At 48.1% G+C, this 18366-nt stretch overlaps 1 protein-coding gene across 3 annotated transcripts in view; it reads right to left on the bottom strand.

Annotated features, from left to right (window-relative positions):
• Nucleotides 1–18057, bottom strand: part of LOC121572841 (dehydrogenase/reductase SDR family member on chromosome X-like) — a 37432-nt gene extending 19375 nt beyond the window's left edge. For 2 of the 3 annotated variants that reach the window (XM_041884874.1, XM_041884873.1), the window contains exon 1: nucleotides 17035–17108. In XM_041884874.1, coding sequence (XP_041740808.1) covers nucleotides 17035–17041 — 7 coding nt within the window. In that variant the 5' untranslated portion in view covers nucleotides 17042–17108. Of the gene's footprint in view, nucleotides 1–17034; nucleotides 17109–17260 lie in introns of those variants that run through there. The other variant, XM_041884875.1, reaches the window with a different exon arrangement.
• Nucleotides 18058–18366: the final 309 nt, after the last annotated feature.

Here is an 18366-nt window from a genome sequence, read left to right on the forward strand (position 1 = left end):
CAAGAACTTCGTCTAGCCAGGGTTCGGAAGTCGATGGAATGGTCTGCGACTGTACGTCTGCCTTGTCGAATACTGAACAGTTCACGAGACGCCTCTGCGGTGGGTGAATCCAGGTCAAACACCTTCAGCAAACAGGTCGAAGGTTGCACATGCGGGGGTTTGACGTTCGAACTCTGCTGTTCCCCAGAGTCGAGCTCGGCCCGTCAGGTGAGTGATGGCATACCCAACTTTAGCCCCCTCCGTGGCGAAGGTCCTTGGCTGCAAGGAGAACTGAAGTCGGCAGCTAGTCAGGAATGGCCGGACCTGGGTTGAATCGCCGTTGAACCGCTCGGGGTTTCCAATCTTGGGTTCCGGAGCAGCGGCTGCAATGACCGGGGCAGGTAACTCGGGGGCTGGGCTGGTGGGCAGACTGGCTGGGGTAAGGTTGGTGAGGAGTTGAATGATCATGGCGAGTTGTTGTTGCTGCTGCTGGAACTGCTGCTCATGCTCATCGGTTTCCATGTCGGGAAAGTGTGCGCTGAGTCCATAATGGTCAGATCGTACTGTCACGATTCAGACAGACGACCAGAGGACCACAATTGCGTCACACCAGAAAGTTTATTAAACTTAAGGGAAAAGGGAAGTAGGGAGTGAATGAAGGCTCCAGGGGTAACAGGGATCCCGTCCAATGCGCTGGGTCTGTGCCCCCCAGTGGCAGCGATGCGTCCCTATGAAGCCGGTGGTGGGTGGTCCAGAAGTCCTGGGGGGAGACACAGACACAACAGGGCGGAATGAAACCAGGCAGCAGTACAGTTCAAGGGAAATCCAAAATACGTAGTAGCAAGGCAGAAGGCTGGTCAGAGTTACCGGGATTGAAGAGTAGTCAGGAGTCGTAATGGCAGAAGCAGGTCTGGATCTCCTGAGGCAGAAGAGTATCCAAAAAACAGGCAGGTCCGGGGTCACAAAACCAGGGTGAGCCAGAAGCGCGAGCAAACAGGTTCCGGGTGTGAGCTTTGCAGACGATCTGACACCGGAGAGCTGAAAGACAGGGCCTTAAATACTGGGAGAGGTAGTGGGTAATGCAGCGCAGCTGGCAGAGTAATTAGAGCAGAGCAGAGCAGGGACAGGTGGAGCTAGTTAGGCTGAGTAGAGAGAGTGGTGAGCAGAGTGGAAGAAAATTAAGGTGGTAACCCGGTGGAGTGAGAGGCCCATGACACACAGTATCGAATCGCAATACGTATAGAATCATGAGACTCGCAATGCATATATCTTATCGTGAGGTTCCTGGCAATTCCCAGCCCAAGTTCATTTGCCACAACAAATCTCTTCGCTAGCAAACGCGATGTCTTCTCCAAAACGGCAATGTGTCTCCAGCAATGTTTACTTTTTTGACGTTCTATGGCATCTCCACTTTCCAAGCATATATGACCACATGTAATATTTTGGTAAGTGATGCAAATAGTGAACTATGTAGGGCCAGGATGTAAAATATATGTAGCTGCAGCAATTTCTCTTATCTGATATGGTAAGTAATGGGGCTTAATGTATAGCTCCCTAAGAGTTTGACGAACGGGTCCGTGCACGCGATTACAGATATCTTTACCTCTGAATAAACTGCCTTTATTATACCATATCCACCCTGTCCAAAGTCTCTACTTGGTCTCAGTTCTCCAGTAAACTTGTGATTATCAACACTAACCTCATCGTTGTGGCGGCGGACAGCTAGCCTGTATCCCTCATCCAGTTGAGTGGCAATGTTATTTTTTCGTTCGTACCAATTTTTTGAAAATCCTCGGGTGTAGGACTTTCCGCCTTTAGTAGAAACCTGTTGAATTATTAAATTTGGTCTGGGAGGTCCTAATTGTTTCGTTGCCAATTTATCTTCATTTGTTCGCCGACAAAAAGGAACTTCTTTCAAAGACACAATCCGCTCTTTTCTTAGTTACGTTCATGGTTACGTTACGTATGACGAAAGCGCGTAAGTGCAAGCCCTCAGACACCCATAGAGATTGTATTGAAAGCTCTGAAATTTGAAAAAAATAGATTTTACATGGGAGTCTATGACAGACTTCTGGGCGATTTTCAACCTGACTGAAATCGCCCCCAAAAAGGGGGAGCCATTTGAAGCACGACTTTAGCCTGATTGGACATTACAACACTGATAACTACTGTTGCCGTGATATAATTGATTAGAAAAAAAATCCCTTCCTTTTCCCGTTTGGCAGTGCGTCGCCCATATCGCCCTATTGAACACACCGCCCCTGCATGTATATATATACAAAAGGGATGTAACCCAAACAAAGAGCGACGTGTAACCTCTACACAATACACTGGACGAGACTCGTAAACAACCAGAGCACAATACACGGTACTCACGAGACCAACGGACATGGAACAATAATCGACAAGGGCAATGGGGAACAGAGGGCACATATATACACATACTAATCAGGGGGAATGGGAACCAGGTGTGCATAATGAGACAAGACAGTCGGGGCTGGTGGTAATGATCCATGTCAGTGACGCCTAGAAAGCCGGTGACGTAGACCTCCGGAACTGGTGAATGGAATGAGCAGCAGTACCGGGGGGATCCGTGACACTGGGTTTGTACAATGTGCAGGACAAGCCATTCCATCAGAACGTGTTATCGGACAGTTAGATACCTACTTACATTTTGGAAGTTAATAGATTGCATTTAGTTAAAATACATAATAATTGTAATCAGAAGATACTATTAACATGTAAATATTATTGGTAACAGAATAAATAGCAGAAGAATAACTGCAGACTAAATAATGCTGTAATTGAAAATTGTACACCATATCTAGGCTCCTGCTCCTAGAATAGAATTGAGCTAGAATTGAGTTTGTACCATATGTTGTGATTCTCACAAAATATGTTGTCTTCTTACACTATTCAAACCCCACAATCAAATAAACAGCTTATGAAGCTCTCTTAGCCGATAGATCACATATTGAAAACAAACAATCTGAACTGAAAACTCCACACATATTTTTGAATTTATGTGCATCCTTGACAATTGCTAATCAATATCCAAAAACAGCACACGTTTTTTTTCTGCGAACCTGCACATGATCATCTTCTCTCATTTGTGGCACCAATTTTAAGGGTTATGGCAGGGGAAACGGTGTTGCACTAGTCTAGTGTGTGGTGCGGGAATAATGACAAGATAAACTGGGGAGCTTTGTGTTCCCGTTGCCCTAAAAAAGAGAACCAGACAACGGAATTCAAGCGAACCGAACTCAGACCACCTCTCGAGATGGTCTCAGTTCGGTTCGCTTAGGGGGCTCTTTTGAGGGGTCACATGCACAAAAAATTAAGCGACCCGCACAGAGTTCACAGAGATTGGGTGAAAGGGACCAAGTGTTGAAACACCCCTACCCTATTCCCTATAGTGTACTTCTTTAGGCCATTATGATGTTTGTATGGCATGTTTACATGTTTATGACATGTAGGTGGGTGTAGTTTCTTATTTTCCAGCACGTAAGTCTGTTTTTGTGATGTATTTGTGATGAGATTTTATTAGGATCCCCATTAGCTGACACCAATGGTGACAGCTAGTCTTACTGGGCTCCGACACATAACGAAAAATACATTACAGACAAAAAGACTGTAGTTTATAACATGATTGACATCTTGCTGTCCCTCCCCCTCAGCTCATACCTGTGAGCTGTGTGTGTGTTTGTGTGTGTGTGTGTGTGTGCGTGTGCGTGCAAACAAAGGCAGACTCCATCTAACTTTGGCTTGTAGTCCATGTCTGCAATAAACTGGAATGTGAACTGAATGTTTGTTTAATGTCTCTGACTGTCCATTACATTATTTTTTTAAATTATAAATTTACATTCACACAAAGTATTTCAGATGTATAGGTATTCGGATGGCCCTACCAGACCTTGTGTGGGGAGTGTTGATTACATCAGGAGGTGCTTGACCTGAGATGTTTGGATCTTCTTGTTGAGGTGCAGCGTCCACCTCTAGGTTGTGTTCCACACCCTGCTGGGTGTCAGCTGGTGCTCTGTTTACTGGCTCTGTGCCAGGCTCCTCAACAGTGGGGAAATCCTCCTCTATTTCTCTGCTCTTCCTCAGGTTTCGCCTGTTCCTACTGAAGACTTGTCCCTGTTCTGTCTTCACCTCATAGGACCTTTGCTTTAGAAGGCCTGACTACTGTGGCCCTCTGCCACAACTGTTTCTGTCCTGTGAGTGGCTGAACACCCTGTCATCTTGTTGCAGCACTGTTAGATCCTTAGCAGAGGTGTCGTAGTACTTTGCCTGTCTCTGCTGTCTTTCTTTGAACTTCTCCTGCTGATAGTTTGTCATCACCGGTCTCAGCAGATTTTCATTCTTTAGCAGTAGTGTCTTTGTACGTCTTCCCATGAGCGCCATTGCAGGGCTGCTGTCTATTCCTTGTGACGGGTTATTTCTGTGATCCAGCTTGGCCAGGTATGGGTCAGCACCTGCTCTCTTCGCTTTTGCCATTAGTCTTTTGACTGTTTTCACTGCCGATTCCACTTTCTCATTACTTTGCGGGTATCCTGGAGACTTTTTTGTGTTTAAAGTTCCAAGCCTTGCTGAAACTTCGGAACTCATCTGAAGAGTACTGGGGGCCATTGTCTGAGTAAAGGATGTCAGGTATCCCATAGCGTGCAAAGTGTGTCTTCAGTTTTCAAATGACCATTTAGACTGTGTGTTCTCCAAATGGTCCATTTCCCAGAAATGTGAGAGATTATCAACTGTGACCATGTAGTATCTGTTGTTGAACTGGAACAGGTCAGTCCCTATTTTTTGCCAGGGACGCTTTGGTGCTTTGTGTGGCCTCAGCGTGTCTTTCTGCTGCTTCACACCCCATGCAGTGCAGGTGCTACATTGTTCCATGTATGTTCTCAGCTGTGAATTCATGCCCAGCCAGTAGACACACTGGTGAGCTCTTCTCAGACATCCCTCGATTTCTATGTGTGAGGAATGGATTCTCTGCATTATCTCTGACCTGAGGGCAGCAGGCACAACGACTTGCTCACCTCTGAAGATAATTTAATTTTTCACACTCAGCTCATCTCTGTTGTGAAAATACATGGCTTCTTCCAAGGGTACAATTTCTTTCACTTCAGGCCACCCCTGCAGGATCCATGTTTTCAGTGTCTGGAGCTCCCGGTCCAGATCAGTGGCTTTCTGGATGGTCTTTAGTCTCTCGCTTGACACAGGCAGGTAGTGTATCATGTTGATTGATTCCACTTCGACCTCCACAGGTCGCTCAGGGTGTCGGCCAGCATCACGTCTTCCAGGAACGTATCAGAGACTGACCTTGTAGTTTTGAAGTCTCATGATCATGCGTTGTAGTCTTTTGGTGCGCTGAGGAGAGGCTTTGTGATGATGCTCTCTAGAGGCTTGTGATCCGACTGCACTTCGACAGTTCGTCCATATGTGAATTGGTGGAACCTCTCCATGCCAAACACCACTGCAAGCAGCTTCTTCTCTAGCTATGCATACCCTTTTGCAGTCTGTGTCAGGGCTCTGCTGGCGTATGCAACTGGTTGTCCTCCCTGCATCAAGGCTGCTCCTAACCCACTTTGTGAAGCATCACATTGTAGTACAAGCTGCTCTGTTGGGTTGTAGTATTTCTGTCACGCGACGTGTATGCGGTTAGCGAAGTCAAAAGCAGGACACAGAGCGGCTGGCAACGTATTTTACTGAACACAGTAAAATCAACGTACAAAACAACAAACCTCCAAACAGGGAGGAAAAGACCCGTACATACAAGAACTGCCGGAATGACAACAAACAATAACACACAAAATAACTAATGAGAGACAGGGGTTAATATAGGGAATACAATCCAACATAATGGGAAACAGGTGTAAACAATAAAGACCAAACAAGACAAACACCGAAACATCGATCGTCAGCAGCTAGTACTCCGGGGATGACGAACGCCGAAGCCTGCCCGAGCAAGGAGGAGGAGCAGCCTCGGCTGAATCCGTGACAGTACCCCCCCCCCCTTGACGCGCGGCACCAGCCGTGCGCCGACCCCGGCCTCGGGGACAGCCAGGAGGACGCGGAGCAGGGCGAGTCGGATGACTCCGGTGGAAATCCCTCAACAGGGAGGGATCTAGGATGTCCCTCCTAGGGACCGAGCACCGTTCCTCTGGACCGTATCCCTCCCACTCCACGAGATACTGCAGACCCCCCATCCGACGCCTCGAATCCACGATGGAACGGACTGAGTACGCCGGAGCCCCCTCGATGTCTAGTGGGGGCGGAGGAGCCTCTCGTATCTCATTCTCCTGGAGTGGACCAGCTACCACCGGCCTGAGGAGAGACACATGGAACGAGGGGTTAATGCGGTAATTAATGGGCAGTTGTAACCTATAACATACCTCGTTCAATCTCCTCAGGACTTTAAATGGCCCCACAAACCGCCGACCCAGCTTCCGGCAGGGCAGGCGAAGGGGCAGGTTTCGGGTCGAGAGCCAGACCCGATCTCCCGGTGCATAAACCGGAGCCTCACTGCGGTGGTGATCGGCGCTCGCCTTTTGCCGTCTGATAGCCCGCTGCAGATGGACATGCGCAGCGTTCCATGTTTCCTCCGAGCGCCGAAACCACTCATCCATTGCAGGGGCTTCGATCTGGCTCTGATGCCAGGGTGCTAGGACCGGCTGATAACCCAGCACACACTGAAAAGGTGTAAGATTAGTGGAGGAGTGGCGGAGTGAGTTTTGGGCTATCTCTGCCCAGGGGATATACCCCGACCACTCCTCCTGCCGGTCCTGGCAATAGGACCTCAGAAACCTACCCACACCCTGGTTTACTCTCTCCACCTGCCCATTACTCTCAGGGTGAAAACCCGAGGTAAGGCTAATCAAGACCCCCAAATGTTCCATAAACGCCCTCCAGACTCTAGAGGTGAACTGTGGACCCCGATCAGACACTATATCCTCAGGCACCCCGTAGTGCCGGAAGACGTGAGTAAACAGGGCGTCGGCCGTTTGTAGGGCGGTAGGAAGACCTGGCATAGGAATGAGACGGCAGGCCTTAGAAAACCGATCCACAACGACGAAGATCGTGGTATTCCCCTGGGAGGGGGGAAGGTCCGTGACAAAATCCACCGATAGGTGAGACCACGGCCGTTGTGGAACGGGTAGAGGTTGTAACTTCCCTCTGGGCAGGTGTCTAGGCGCCTTACACTGGGCGCACACCGAGCAGGAAGAAACGTAAACCCTCACGTCCCTAGCTAAGGTGGGCCACCAGTACTTCCCGCTAAGGCAGTGCACTGTCCGACCAATACCAGCATGACCAGAGGAGGGTGACGTGTGAGCCCAATATATCAGTCGATCACGGACCTCGAGCGGCACGTATCTCCGTCCCTCTGGACACTCTGGGGGAGTAGGGTCGGTACGTAACGACCGCTCGATTTCCGCATCGACCTCCCACACCACCGGTGCCACCAGACAAGACTCCGGAAGTATGGGAGTGGGCTCAATGGACCTCTCCTCTGTGTCATATCGTCGGGACAGGGCGTCTGCCTTAGCGTTCTGTGACCCTGGTCTATAAGTGAGCTTAAATACAAACCGGGTAAGAAACATGGCCCACCTAGCCTGACGAGGGTTCAGTCTCCTCGCTGCCCGGATGTACTCCAGGTTACGATGGTCAGTCAGAATGAGAAAAAGGTGTTTAGCCCCCTCAAGCCAATGCCTCCACACCTTCAGGGCTTGGACCACCGCTAGCAGCTCCCTGTCCCCCACGTCATAATTGCGTTCCGCCGGACTGAGATTCTTGGAATAGAAAGCACAGGGGTGGAGTTTTGGAGGCGTGCCCGAGCGCTGAGACAGTATAGCACCGATCCCCGCCTCGGACACATCCACCTCAACTTGGAACGCCAAAGAGGGATCCGGATGTGCCAGCACCGGAGCCGAGGTGAACAGGTCCTTCAGATGTCTAAACGCCCTGTCCGCCTCAGCCGACCACTGCAAACGCACCGGACCCCCCCCCTTAGCAGGGAGGTGATGGGAGCTGCTACCTGTCCAAAACCCCGGATAAACCTCCGGTAGTAATTGGCAAAACCCAAAAACCGCTGCACCTCCTTCACCGTGGTGGGAGTCTGCCAATTACGCACGGCTGAAACGCGGTCAATCTCCATCTCCACCCCTGACGTGGACAACCGATGTCCCAGGAAGGAGATGGACTCCTGGAAGAACAGACATTTCTCCGCCTTCACATACAGGTCATGCTCCAACAGTCTACCCAGCACCCGACGCACCAGGGACACATGCTCGGCTCGTGTAGCGGAGTATATTAGAATGTCATCAATATACACCACTACACCCTGTCCATGCAAATCCCGGAAAATCTCGTCCACAAATGATTGGAAGACTGAAGGAGCATTCATTAAACCGTATGGCATGACGAGGTACTCATAGTGACCCGAGGTGGTACTGAATGCTGTCTTCCACTCATCTCCCCTCCCTAATGCGCACCAGGTTGTACGCGCTCCTGAGATCCAATTTTGTGAAGAATCGCGCCCCGTGTAATGACTCCGTCATACTAGCAATCAGAGGGAGAGGATAGCTGTATTTGATTGTAATCTGATTGAGACCACGGTAATCAATACACGGGCGTAAACCCCCATCCTTCTTCTTCACAAAAAAGAAACTCGAGGACGCAGGGGAAGTGGACGGCCGTATGTATCCCTGTCTCAGAGATTCGGTGACATATGTCTCCATAGCTGCCGTCTCCTCCTGAGACAGAGGATACACATGACTACGAGGAAGCGCAGCGCCTACCTGGAGGTCTATCGCACAATCCCCCTGTCGATGAGGTGGTAATTGAGTCGCCTTCTTTTTACAGAAGGCGAGTGCCAAATCGGCATACTCAGGAGGAATGTGCATGGTGGGAATTTGATTCGGACTTTCCACCGTCGTTGCCCCTACGGAAACACCTACACACCGCCCGACACACTGATCAGACCATCCCTTGAGAGCCCTCTGTTGCCATGAAATGTTGGGGTCATGAGATGTTAACCAGGGAAGCCCCAACACCACGGGAAATGCAGGAGAGTCAATCAAATCTCTCCTCATGGCCCTCCTGCGTCTTCATCTTAAGTGGCGCTCTGACCTCCCTAATCAATCCCGACCCCAAAGGGCGGCTATCTAGGGCATGGATGGGGAAGGGCACATCAACTGGTACAATAGGAATCCCTAACTTATACGTGAACCGGCGATCGATAAAATTCCCAGCTGCGCCTGAATCTACTAGCGCCTTATGCTGGGAGTGAGAAGAAACCTAGGGAAACACAACTTTAATACACATATGTACAACAGAGAGCTCTGGGTGAGTTGGGTGCTTACTCACCTGGAATGACTCATCAGTGCGCTGCCTACTGCCTCGATTCCTAGGAGACCCTCCCCAGCACCGAACCGCAGTGTGTCCTCTGCGGCCACAGTTGGTGCAGGGGACGGCCTCTCTCCTGGTCTCTCTCCTCGTCTCCCTAGCACCAGCACCCCCGAGCTCCATAGGGCTCGGCTCGGAAGTGCTGGAGGATGGAATGGACGGCCCCGACTCCGGACGCCGCGGGTAGCCAACAGGGTATCTAGGCGAATTGACATGTCCACCAGCTGATCGAAGCTTAGGTTGGTGTCCCTGCAGGCCAACTCCTGACGAACGTCCTCCCTCAGGCTGTACCTGTAGTGGTCGATGAGGGGCCTCTCATTCCATCCCGCATTGGCAGCCAGAGTCCGGAAGTCCAGTGCGAACTCCTGCGCGCTCCTCTTCCCCTGTCTGAGGTGGAACAGACGCTCACCCGCCGCCTTCCCCTCTGGGGGATGATCGAACACCGCCCTGAAGCGGCGGGTGAACTCTGCATAGTTGACTGTAGCGGTGTCTATTCCCCCCCACTCGGCGTTGGCCCACTCCAGTGCCTTGCCGGACAGACAGGAGATGAGGGCGGACACGCTCTCGTATCCCGAGGGCACCGGGTGGATGGTTGCCAGGTAGAGTTCCACTTGGAGCAGGAAACCCTGACACCCGGCCGCGGTGCCATCATAAGCCCTCGGGAGCGAGAGCCGAATCCCACTGGACTCCGGAGGTGAAACGATGGGTATAGCTGATGGTGGTGGTATCGTCGGAGGAGGTGTGGGCAAACCTCCTCTTTCCCATCGCCCCAAGGTGTTCATCACCCCTTCCATGGCGGTGCCGAGAGCCTGGATCATGGCCGCTTGTTGTGTAATGCGCTCCTCCAGTGATCCAGCTGGCACCGCCGCTCCTGCTGACTCCATGTCTAGGTGTGTTATTCTGTCACGCGACGTGTATGCGGTTAGCGAAGTCAAAAGCAGGACACAGAGCGGCTGGCAACGTATTTTACTGAACACAGTAAAATCAACGTACAAAACAACAAACCTCCAAACAGGGAGGAAAAGACCCGTACATACAAGAACTGCCGGAATGACAACAAACAATAACACACAAAATAACTAATGAGAGACAGGGGTTAATATAGGGAATACAATCCAACATAATGGGAAACAGGTGTAAACAATAAAGACCAAACAAGACAAACACCGAAACATCGATCGGCAGCAGTTAGTACTCCGGAGACGACGAACGCCGAAGCCTGCCCGAGCAAGGAGGAGGAGCAGCCTCGGCTGAATCCGTGACAATTTCAGCACAGAGGTCTGTGCAATGGTATCCCTGATTTTCTTGAAAGCCAGCTCATGTCTCTCTGACCACTCCAAAAGTGAGTCCTTATGTGTTAGCTGTCGCAGTGGCTCGCAGAACTCCGTGGCGTGGCTCCAGAACTTGGATAGGTAGTTTACCATGCCCAGGAAGCGCTGCACCCCCTGCACATCTGTAGGCCTAGGCATCTGTCTGATGGCTGTCACTTTTCCTGAATCCACTTTCAACCCCTCTGATGTTAGCAGGTGGCCAATGTAGGGCACTTCCTTCAGCCTGAGCTGCAGCTTCTCCAGATTCAGCTTGATATTGAGCTTCCTGCATCTGTCCAGGAGCATTCTCAGGTTCTTGTCATGGTCCATAGTCGCTGCTTCATCGTTGTCTCCTTCTCCCACAATCAGGATGTCATCTGCAATGATTTTGACTCCTGGAAGACCTTCCATTGCCTGGTTCAACTTCCTCTGAAAGATCTCTGGGGCTGGACTGATTCCCATTGGCATGCGCAGCCACCTGTAGCGTCCCATTGGAGTAGAGAACGTGGTGAGATAGCTGGATTCCTCCTCCAGTTCCACATGCTAAAATCCATTTTTTACATCACAAACAGAGAACACGCATTCTCTGTTCAGGTCTGGCAGCACATCTTCAATAGTGGGAAGTGGTTAATGGCTCCTCTTGAGCGCCTTGTTGAGAGGTTTTGGATCAATACACACTTGTAATTTTCCAGACGGTTTCTGCACTACGATCAGGCTGTTAATCCAATCTGTGATGGGTTTTGAACATTTTATTCAGGTTTCTCTAGACCACCGAGCTCCTCCTACGAGTGGTTTACATAGTGCTACTGGCATTCTTCTCTTTGGCAGCTGGACACGCTCCACTCACTCATCCACTTCTAGCTTCAGTTTGCCGGGTAAGCATCCGTCTCCCTGGAATACATCAGCGTGCTCCTGTTTTATTTGCTCTTTAGTCCAGGATCCTGTTGCTTTCTCGATGGCCAGGATGTTGTGATGCTGCACAGTAATCAACTCCATTGCCTGGATAGCCTTACTGACTAGAATGGGCCTGTGCAGATACTTGTTGACTACGATGAACTCAACTCTGTAGGTTTTCTTATTGCGTGGATTGATCACTTTAAGTGTGCACTTCCCCTGTGGCGTCAGAGTACTCTTGTTATACATCACCAATACCTGACTGCAGGGCTCTAGGTGACTGGCTTTTATGAGGTTTGCAGGGATAACATTACAACTAGCACCACAATCTAGCTGAAATTTGACTGACTTTTTGTTGACCAGCATGGTTGCAAAGAGAGCTGCATTGGGGTCTGTGGTTTTCTCTTGTACCACGTTGATGCTCTCTGACTTTGGCCCTAGTGTGATGCAGAGAACATCCTCACCGCTTTCTGAGTCAGCTGACACATTTTCCATTGCCAGGACTCTGTTTCTCTTGCTGGTCCCTGCACTTTTGCAAACCGTAGAGAAGGGATTGTTTTTTTCTCACAGGATTTACATTTATGTACATATGAAGGGGATTTTTCATTTTTTCTCATGTGTCTGTGCACAGTATCTGCATTGTATAATGCTCTGTCCCTCTGTAGGGTCTCCTCTTCCTCTCGGTCTCTCTTTCTGTGTTACTGCATGCACTGCTACAGGGCCCTGCACATGTATGACTTTAGCTATCTGTCTGGACAGTTCTGCAGCTCTTCCAATCTGTACACATTTCTCTAAACTGAGATCAGTCTCTCTGAGTAAGCACTCTCTTAAGTGTGGGTCACACCTGCCACACACAATCCTGTCCCTGATAAGAGAGTCTGTGATTACTCCAAAGTTGCAGGTGGCCACTAGGGTCCTCAATTCAGTGAGATATTTGTCTAAACTCTCATCTTGGCCCTGACTGCGCATGAAAAAATTATATCTCTCAATTGTTTTCATTTTTCTTGGGATCACAAAATGCATCCAGTGCTGCAATTACTTCCTCAACAAAGAGATTGTATTTTGTACTGCCCACACAGATGGTCTCACAAATCTCTCTGCCTTTTTCGCCAATGAGATAATACAATAGCTTCACTTTGTAGTCATCAGGTTTTTCTCCCATTGTAAGAGCCATGTGGAAATTGAATTCCTCTTTCCATCTTTTCCAGGTAAGTGCTAAATTGCAATCATCAAAGTCTATTTTTCCCTGAGGTTTCAGTGCATTTTCCATGGCAATTTATTTGTAGAATGGAATGTTAGCTACTCACGAATTTGCTTGTGTCCAATAGCCGGTTAGCTTTTAGCATAGAATCACTCATGATAGCCAGTTGGCGTTGACGTTCGACGTGATGACTAGCTTGTAAACGCAGCACTTTTCCAAACTGCCGCCTGGGATGTATTCTTCATTTACATCAATGAGATCCAGGTTCTTTTGAGTACCGCTGCCACCATGTTTCAATAGGCTTTGTGTTGTAGTCACGACAGACAAAGATATATAGTTAAGCAAACTTTACTATGCATGTTGTTAACCAGCACCTCAAGTACATGAAGACGGTAAATAATAATTGGTTTCCGTTTCCTGTGTAACATCAATATGAGTAACATCAATATTGCTACAGAACCCACTATTTATGGAGGAGCTGAGAGGAAATGTGGGCAGCGGAGATGGTCTGTTAAGCTCCTGCTTTGTGTTAAAACAGCTAAAATGACCAGCAAAACAATCTTTGGCAAAGCCATTTTATATTCTAGCTGGCATGAACAGCAGCTCTATCATCACATACAGATCATCATACTCGTATAGAGAAACTGGTTAATTAGCCTAGCTATATTACACTAACCTGGCAACGTGAAATGATGGCAGAACATTTGATTCAGTAAAACTCTCAACCCGATCAGGTACAGCCTGAGAGTAGGTAAAATACAACCCAGAAACCCCATTAACTGAAGGCTGTGTTTGCGTGCACTTCTCCGGTCTCTTTATAATGACAGGCAGACAGCCGAATCCCTCACTCCAGCGAGTGACCCCATCCCAACACTGAACCACACGCCATTTATATCTGGAGGCCATGTTTACTCACATGAAAAACACAGACTTAACGTGTGTGTGTGTTTATGTGTATTTTATTTTATTTTATTTACTAGGATCCCCATTAGCCGACGCCAATGGTGACAGCTAGCCTTACTGGGGTCCGACACATAACGAAAAATACATTACAGACAAAATACTTTACAATTTACATACATTGAGAAAGAGAGAGAGAAAGAGAGTGTGTGAGTGAATGAGTGAGTGAGTGAGTGTGTGCTACATGTTGCATAACTTGAAGATAAGTGCAGTGGACATGGAGCATGACAGGACTCGAGGGTGTGTGTGCTAACCAACACAGAGAACACATTCAGCTTAGCCCAGGACTAAGAACTTCCAATGGCTAAGGGAGCCTCGAAGCCCAGGGCTAATGGAGGTTTGAAAGTGGAATAACCCCAACCTTATCCCAGGGGTTAGCTGGACCTGCTCCAGAGTAGGGTTAGTAGTACCGACTTTTTGATATTTACCCCGGAAATCACCCAAAACAGCCAGTGTGGCCCTGGGGTTTGGTCTAGTGGTTACTTCCAATGCCTTTGGTGTATGTATGTCAATATAATCGAGTGTGGGATTGAATCCCCGTCCCACCGCTATTTCCACACACAACCTTCTCTTTCGATTACCTGGCTGTTTCTACTGTCTTTATAATAAAACATGAAAAAAATGTGGGCTTCAGGGAACACGTTTGAGCTGACTTTTAACCCTGGTTTAATGTTAATCCTTGGGTTAACAAATGCCTGTGTGTCAGGAGGGTAAGCTAGCCCTGGGACAGTTTTAACCTGGGTTAAAGAGAGGGATAAGGAGGTACCGTCTGTAAAGCCCTAGAGGCAGAGAGAGGAGAGAGACACCGAGCGAGCTCAGTTGTGAATTTATTCCTTGTGTTATTATTTTTCTATTATTTCAAAAATGTTCTCTTTGCATTGTTGGGAAGGGCCCGTAACTGTTGTTTACGAAGCATGTGACAAATACATTTGATTTTAAGGGAGTAAATAAGGAGATGGAGAGATAGAAGGAGAGAGTGGGAGGGAAGGAGAGACTGGGAGGGAAGGAGAGACTGGGAGGGAATGAGAGGATAATGACAAGTCACATCACAGTGACCTTGAGCTCATAGCACAGACAAAGAGGAAACCGTGGGGGGCCACTTTATACTGACATCTGAAAACATACTCTGAGTCACACAGTACAGGACTCTGGCTTTACCACTGAGTGTTTGATAATAATAACGTCTGAGTACGAGTGTGATGACACAGACAGTTTGTGTGTGTGTGTGTGTCTAGACAGTCTATGATATAATATGCCATTTAGCAGACGATTTTATCCAAAGCGACTTACAGTCATGTGTGCATAATTATTTTTTTTTACGTATGGGTGGTCGCGGGGATCGAACCCACTACCCTGGCGTTACAAGCACCAGGCTCTACCAATTGAGCTACAGAGGACCCAAACACACACATCCCTTCTATAGTTGACCATGAAAGGTTGACTGGCCTGACTCCCAGAGAAGCATTTTTTAAACACCCAACATCAATCACTCGAAGCCCAGTCAGAACGCTGTCTATGTGTAAGCTCATCTGTTTAGAAGAAAGGAGCCTGTTCCATGTTGTCTTGATGAACTGTTTTTTTTTGTGTAAAAATATTTCATTTTTCACAGACTGTCTCACATACCATAACCTAGTTGTAGTGTTAGTAATCTAAAGATATTTGTTCCCTATACTGTCATCTTCCTGTGTGACAAGCACACTTAGTCTCGGTCCATGTGATCTCCACACACACAAGGATGAACCGCTTCACTGACCCTCAACCTAGAAATACACTATCTTACACACACACAGAGAAGGGCGGCTATACATTGTGTCCTTGATGTGTCCTTCAGCCCCTCATGTTGGTATGTGGATGGTTTATCTGTTTCTTCCAGGCAGGATAGAAGCCATTATTCTGTCAGTCAGTTTATACAGGTTCAGCTGGATCAGAACACTGTCTGGCTGTTGATCTATTTATCATTTCTTTAAGTAGGCCTATTATTTAAGTATATGGACAAGTACAATGCACACACACATGCACTCAGACACACGCACTCAGACACACACACACTGCCAAGTGGCCGACATGCCTGAAGGTGCATTATATACTGAATACAATCACGCAAAGCGCCAAATGTCAGCTGAAGTCTAAGACCTGCGTAAAAAGCAACATTGACTCGGCATGGCTGTGATGATTAGAAGAATAAATGGCATGCTCATCGCTATTATTGTAATAAATGTATTAGGGTGCAGGGTTGTAAAGGCATATGATAGAAGAGATTAATCCCACACTGAAAGACAGTAGTCTTTAGATATTCTTTATTGGGCAGCAGCAGAGGTCACGAACGCGTTTGCCAGCGTCAGGGAATAGAGTACTAGCGACAAACATCAAATGATTGCTGCATGACACAAGAAAAGCTCAGGTAAGAAATTGGATTCTATAGGGGGAAGAATAATCCTTTAAAATAAAGTATTATTGTTTGATCGTGTTAGGCGGCAGGTAGCCTAGCGATTAAAAGCGTTGGGCCAGTAACCGAAGGTCGCTGGTTCTAAACACCGAGCCGACTACGTTGCTCTGAATAAGAGCGTCTGCTAAATGTAGAACTGTTCGATGATAATGCCAATGTCAGATAATACACGACTATGCAGTTCATATCCAGCTTTTCCCAAACTCGATCCTCGGGACCCCAAGGGGTGCACGTTCTGTTTTTTTTCCCTAACACTATACACAGCTGATTCAAATTATCAAAGCTTAATGATAAGTTTATTATTTTTATCAGCTTTGTAGTGCTAGGGCAAAAAACAAACAAAACGTGCCCCCCTTGGGATCCCAAGGACAGAGTCTGGGAAACCCTGTCATATGCACAACCCACGCACGCACTCACGCACGGGCGAACACACACACACACGCAACGATGATACATTGGTATTGCCACAGCCCAAACGTGCCCACTGGGACGGCGCCGGTTCCCGCGCAGTGTCTTTGCCTGTCCTCGTGCTCTAATCTGGTATTCTAGCCGCTACTGCTCCGCTCAAACTGGAGAAGATAACAGAACATTCCTGTCGGGGGGACATTGTGTCACCTTAGGCTCTGTGGCCAGCCCACAGCGATACTGTTACTGTTATCTGGAGGCATTACAGGCGAATAAGAACCCAATAAACCAAAATGAAGACACATTTATATGCTCCTCGTTTTGTATTGTGATTGGCCAAAAAAAGTAGAATTCCCAACTGACCTTTTTGCCAGGTTTCTATCTCCAAAGAGATATTTAGCCTCAAGACATAACTGGTAAATAAGATTTAAAAATACCTTTCATAACGGACTGGAGCCTGGAGGCGCAACCGGGAAACAGGTTATGCGCGGGACTGTGTCTGTTTCTGTCATGTTCCTGTCAGAGAAAACACTTGTTCTGACACTACAGAGCCACACACACACACACACACACACACACACACACACACACACACACACACACACACACACACACACACACACACACACAGGAGCGTGAAGCGGAGGAGACGTGCTGACTTACCAGGGTGACCCTCTGTCAGACGGGTCTCTCTCCACCGTTAGGTTATTCGGTGGTGTTCGAGGGTCACCCTCCACCGTTAGGTTATTCGGTGGTGTTCCCGGTGTTAATCAGATCAGATGCCGTGGTCGCAATCCACGTCTCTACAGATGTACCAGAGGATCACATAGAGGATGAGGAGGATGGCGAAGATGAACAGAGCTACTAGAATTGCCTTGTTCACTGGAGAGAGGAACGACTGCATGACAGAGCTCATCCGCAGACAGTGTGTGACAGCACTGTGTGTGTGTGTGTGTGCGCGCGCGTGTGTGTGTGTGTGTGCGTGCAGGTTTCTGTGTGTGTGTTTCCACGCTATGCGTCTCAATAACACACTTCTCTGCTCTCTGTCATCATTAACTGTTGAGGATGGAAGTGCGGAATCCTCATACAATCACTCACAAAGTAACCTAAACACACACACACACACACACACACACACACACACAGACAGACACACACGCGCAAACAGCTCGGGCTTCCCTCCAAATGAAACATCAACTCCTAAGAGCAGAAATCCAGAAATACACCAGAAGTCCTCTCTGTTATATAGTCGTTATGAATCCGCTGTCTCTGGGCTATTAAACAAAATGGTATCTTCATGTATGAAATCCACAGTCAACAATACTGATAAATCCAATAATGAACATAGTGATGGAGAAAGCCAAAACAATACATCTAAAATCCACCAGAACCCATTTGAATCGGAGGATCTCCAAGTTGCGAGCTGTTGCTGCTTGCTGCGCTCCGTTAGGGAAGGAAACCGGTTGATTATTATTCCTATCCTCTCGGTGAGGCGCGTGGTCAACTCTGTTAAAGGCGCTGGAGGGCGACCAGCATGCAGCACACGCTGTGAGGGGCTTGGTAATAATGATAATAATAACACGTTCCTGTCTTGACTCGAGGCTATAGAAATCTCTTTGGCTATACATTCGCTCTGTTAGTAGCTAGTAACATAATATAGGGTTGTATGTTTATCATATCATATTGTACTATAACAGATCATGCTAGCAACAACATTCGTTCATTTGAACATGATTAAGCTTTATTTCAGAGAGCTATGTTATTCATTA

The sequence above is a fragment of the Coregonus clupeaformis genome, chromosome 29, assembly GCF_020615455.1.
Source record: "Coregonus clupeaformis isolate EN_2021a chromosome 29, ASM2061545v1, whole genome shotgun sequence".
NCBI lineage: Eukaryota > Metazoa > Chordata > Actinopteri > Salmoniformes > Salmonidae > Coregonus > Coregonus clupeaformis.